General features: G+C 34.4%; 1 protein-coding gene across 1 annotated transcript; it reads left to right on the forward strand.

The window, feature by feature from the left end:
- Positions 1–363: 363 nt before the first annotated feature.
- On the forward strand, positions 364–3946 carry LOC136807389 (photoreceptor-specific nuclear receptor-like). Its single transcript, XM_067063968.1, has 4 exons — positions 364–558; positions 859–1098; positions 1763–2596; positions 3358–3946. The coding sequence occupies exons 1-4, from the start codon at positions 468–470 to the stop codon at positions 3597–3599; spliced, it is 1407 nt and encodes a 468-aa protein (XP_066920069.1). The 5' UTR covers positions 364–467; the 3' UTR covers positions 3600–3946.
- Positions 3947–4718: the final 772 nt, after the last annotated feature.

Here is a 4718-nt window from a genome sequence, read left to right on the forward strand (position 1 = left end):
GATCGATTTCAGACATATTAAATCAAATTTAATTCCAATTCACTTTTCTTATAATTAAAGAGAGTAATATTTATAATTAAACTCTCACGGAAAGCTATCATGCTTAAAGTGTGATTGTTCTACTTTAGGCAATAGATGGATGTTAATTGTACGTCTCAGTGCGCAAGCGTGTTGAAAGTTTGCAGAAAAAACTTTGCCAACTTGTTTTCTGTATGTTTACCTGCCAAACAAAACAGGTCGAAAATAAACCGTCTTTTATTAAATCTAGCCAATCAGATTAAAGAATCTTCTATAAGAAAAGGAAATAAGCCAATCAGATGGCAGCTGCGTGAATAAAAAAAGCGGGAATATTTTCGATTGAGCAAAAGACTTATGAAGAAATTGTGATTCAAAGAAGAACGAGATAGAAAGAGCAAAGAGTAAAGAGTTAAAAAATCAAAGATTAAATATTTTTTTTCTGTTCAGCTATGGAGTATAAGAGGCAGAGAACTATGGCTACTCGGATTCTTGAACCAAATGGCATAACAACTATAAAACAAGAAAAATTATACGAAAAAGGTTTGTGGGGTGAAAAAAAAATTTTGATAAATTATTCAAATAATACTTGATCACTTTGATAAATATTGATATATTTTTTTCTTTGATGTATTATTTATTTATGCCGCCCCTTTCAAAGTCTTTAAAGATGTTTGTTTGCTCAAGCCTCTTTAAAGTTTTAAACCCAGAACCAAAAAAGCTTTTAACGAACAACTTTCCATCTTTTGATGCACAGGTTTAAGCAAGAAGCCAGTTCATTTTTTAGATAGTTCCATAACAAATCATTTTCTGAAAGCATAATAAAATTCTTTCTTTTTACAGAAATACTAACCGACAAGAAACCTCTCTCGTTATGCCGAGTTTGCGGCGACAAATCGTCGGGCAAACATTATGGCGTCTATACGTGCGACGGTTGTCGTGGTTTTTTCAAACGTGCCGTACGACGAAATTTGGACTTCCGTTGCAAAGAGAAAGGACAGTGTCAGGTTGATGTGGCAAGACGGAATCAGTGTCAAGCATGCAGGTGGAAGAAATGTTTAGAAGTCAAAATGAACAGAGATGGTAAGATGTCTTTCAAAAAAATTATTAAATTCTTAACATTTTAGCCACCGAAGCCTTATATTCTTATATAGTTTGTTCTTATAAAAAAACGTGTATGAAGTCTTTGAGCTCCTGGGATGTTCTCCAGATGTTTTAAAATTGTTCTTAATTTTGTCATTTTCAATTTTCTGGGTATACAGTATTTTTATGCAATTTCCCAAGGAATTGGGTACGTTTTAGAATCCACGTACTTAATATGTTTAAAACTTTTTCTTAATATTCTGGCTTGTCTTATGTTCTTATAAAAAACGTGTAATATATGACACTTTTGTTATACCCGGGCGATATCTCATCCTCTAAACACGAAGATTTCTTGAACGTCGACGTGTTTTTTTTTTTGTTAGGACAATATTACTGCTTCTTTTGAAAACACAGTTTAAATACACATTTTTTTAAAAGAAAAAACTATGTAAGAACATAAGGCTTCCAAAGGCCTCAAAAACTTTGGATGTTCTTATAAAAAAAACACGTGTACAACATCCAGCTTCAGATTGTACTAAGATTGTAATTAAAAACAGGGCAGAATATATTTCAAAGTTTTAATCCCAAATGATGAATAAGAATGAAATTTTGTTTGGTGGTAGCTTTTCAGAAATAAAAATTAACGTAAATCTTTTCATTTCAGCTGTTCAACACGAACGCCCGCCACGCACCGCCCATACTCAAATCAACACATCCAACAACAACAATAACTTGAGTCCAACTATGACTCCCCATACAGGTGATACCACCAATCTTCATCACAACATTATGGGAGCATATCCAGACCCAAGTTTTATGGCTAACACGGGCGGTCAAAATAATAACGCCCATCAAAGAAACAACAACAATTTCAATAGTTATAATAATAATCAGAATCAACAATTCCACCCTAACATGTATCCACCCTCACACCCTAGCAATTTCTCACCACCTTATACTCCAGACGATGAAAACCCAGACCGGAAAAATGGATTCTTAAACATTACGTCACTAATGCAAAACAATAGCAATAACAATAGCACAGATTTGATTGACACTCTTCACAATATGCCAGATGATGGTCTGGATAATATCAACCATGAATCATTGATTCCAAACATCAACGAATTTCCAACACAAAGTATTGTAAATCCTGAAAAAATCTACGAGTCTTCAGTCCGTATTTTATACGCATCAGTCAGCTGGGCAAGAAGTATTCCAACTTTTATAGAACTCCCTTTTACAGACCAAGCTTTATTATTAGAAGAATGTTGGAGTGAACTATTTATTCTTTGTATGATTCAATGCTCCGTACCAATGGATCTCAGCGTTCTTCTTTCCGCCGCGGGTGCACACGCGGAAAAGGAGACATCTTCAAACGTACCAGGAAGTGTTCAGGACTTAGGTACGCTACAACACATTGTGCAACGATTCCAGAATCTGGCAATCGACGCAACAGAATTTGCATGTCTCAAAGCTACAGTTCTTTTCAAACCTGGTAAGCTCTTTGACAACACTTTCATTTCGAACTCCAAAATAATCCCTTCCTGATAACAGATGTGTAGTTTTCTTACGCGGCACGCTGAAAGCTCTGAAGATTGCTGAAAGCTAACCGTATATTTTATCCCACGCCTTTAGAGCTTCAGCTTCATGCACAATTTTTACCTGGCTGAATTCTTTAACCCCTAGTACGGACCCATACTTGTTTCGTGTCTTGAAGCCCATCCAATTTTTATCCTTCAATTTTTAAAGGTCTTACAATTATTCTTCAAGCATAACAAAGATCAAGGCTATGTTGTCCATAACGAGAGCAATAATATAGAGAAAAATGATGACAAAATTGCTTTTTCTCCAACCGAGCGCCTAAGTCTGATCTACACGTTCATTTTAGACCAAATTCAACTTTTTTTTTTTTTTTTTTTTTTTTTCTTTTTTTTTTGTAGCATAGTATTTGCAATGATAAAAAGATCTAAAAATAGTACAACGTAATTTTGCTTAATATTGATGATAAAGTAAAAATCTTTCCTAAACTAAAAAACATTCGCAGGAGTAAAAAGAAGACATTACTGTCTTTTCACCTAACCCCTTGAAGCGAAGTTTGTTTATTTACAGACTAAGTAGTGAAAAAAAGTATAAATGTAATATAGTTTATATAATAATAAAGAGAGAAAGAAGTAGAAGATAAAATTATTAACAAAGAGACACTTATTAGATGGCCCCATTTACACCAACCTATATTTGCTTCAACTTTCGTTTAAGATCTTCCCGGGATACGTAACACACAATACGTTGAACATTTACAAGACTACGCGCAAAGCATGTTGGGTGAATATGTACGAACTGCTCATCCCAACAATCCTGCACGGTTTGGAAAATTGTTGTTGCTGTTGCCATCGTTACGCTCCGTTACACCCAAATCGATTGAGAACTTGTTTTTCCGTAGTGGTATTGATCAACTCCCTATCTATAAAATGCTGTGCAACATGTTCAAAGCGAATTGAATTAAAATCAAATGTTTTGAAGTTGAAATGAATCAGTTGGATTTATGCCGTGAAAGAGCTTTACATCCAACTCTGTCTTACAGCAAAGAATATGCTGAATTCGAGAATTTCAAACGTAATGAGAAATTCTCACTCCGAGGGGACAAATAAAAAGCAAAATCTAGCAAATTTTTCTATCTTTTTTTTTTAAACAATTAGATCATTTTTCATTCTTTTATAAACTCATATAAATCCGAATTTTTTTTTACGGACAGTCATTTTTCGTTGTCTTTTTTTCATGTAAATATCTTTTCTATATTTCACAAAACTGATAGAGCATTTTTATCGTAATTGATTTTAAAGTATAATACAGGTCTAAATTTATAAATCATAAAAGTCTTAAGAGAGGCCCCTGTCTCAGTGACCCGTTGAAGTAGTTTTGAAATCAACTGGGAATAGCGACAAAAAAGTGAATTTTCACTGGGATTGAATTTAAGATCTCGATAACTCACTTGGGTGAGTGAGATTTTCTCCGGGGTAAACGAAAAATTTTACTCAGTTTTCCTAGAATTCATTGATACGTAGTTTTTCGATTTTGACCGGGTCAATCTACCGTGAGTACCATGAAACACCTCAACTTTTTTCTTCAGTTGGGATAAATTTTATTGCTCCAGTTGGGATGGTTTTGGAGTGCAATTTTCAGACATTAATTTTCCACTGGGGCTGAAAATCCAGGGCATTTTCCCACCGGGGACCAAATTTTCCAGTGGGGATGGGGTCTCAGTGGGTCTGTGACACAGGGGTGTCATGAAGACAAATCCCGATTGCATTCAACCAAAATAACCATAGCAATAGTTTATGATCTTTGATGAAGATGTACCGAACAAATCACAAGTAAGAAACATAGAAAAGATTCAATGAAAGAGTGTAATCTCAAAATATAACATATTTTTATATGCACAAAATATAACATATTTTTATATGCACATATTGCTCGAAGGCTCAATTTGGCAAAAAAAATCCAGTATCTCGTAAAGTAAAAGCCTTTGCTTTGCTGAAAGCTGACTATTTTACAGACCAAAACCTAAAAATTTCTTTTGGTCTATAAAATACCACCCACCAGTGGCGTTGTGGGAAAAT

This window comes from Clytia hemisphaerica, unplaced genomic scaffold, assembly GCF_902728285.1.
Source record: "Clytia hemisphaerica strain Z4C2 unplaced genomic scaffold, Clytia hemisphaerica genome assembly, whole genome shotgun sequence".
NCBI lineage: Eukaryota > Metazoa > Cnidaria > Hydrozoa > Leptothecata > Clytiidae > Clytia > Clytia hemisphaerica.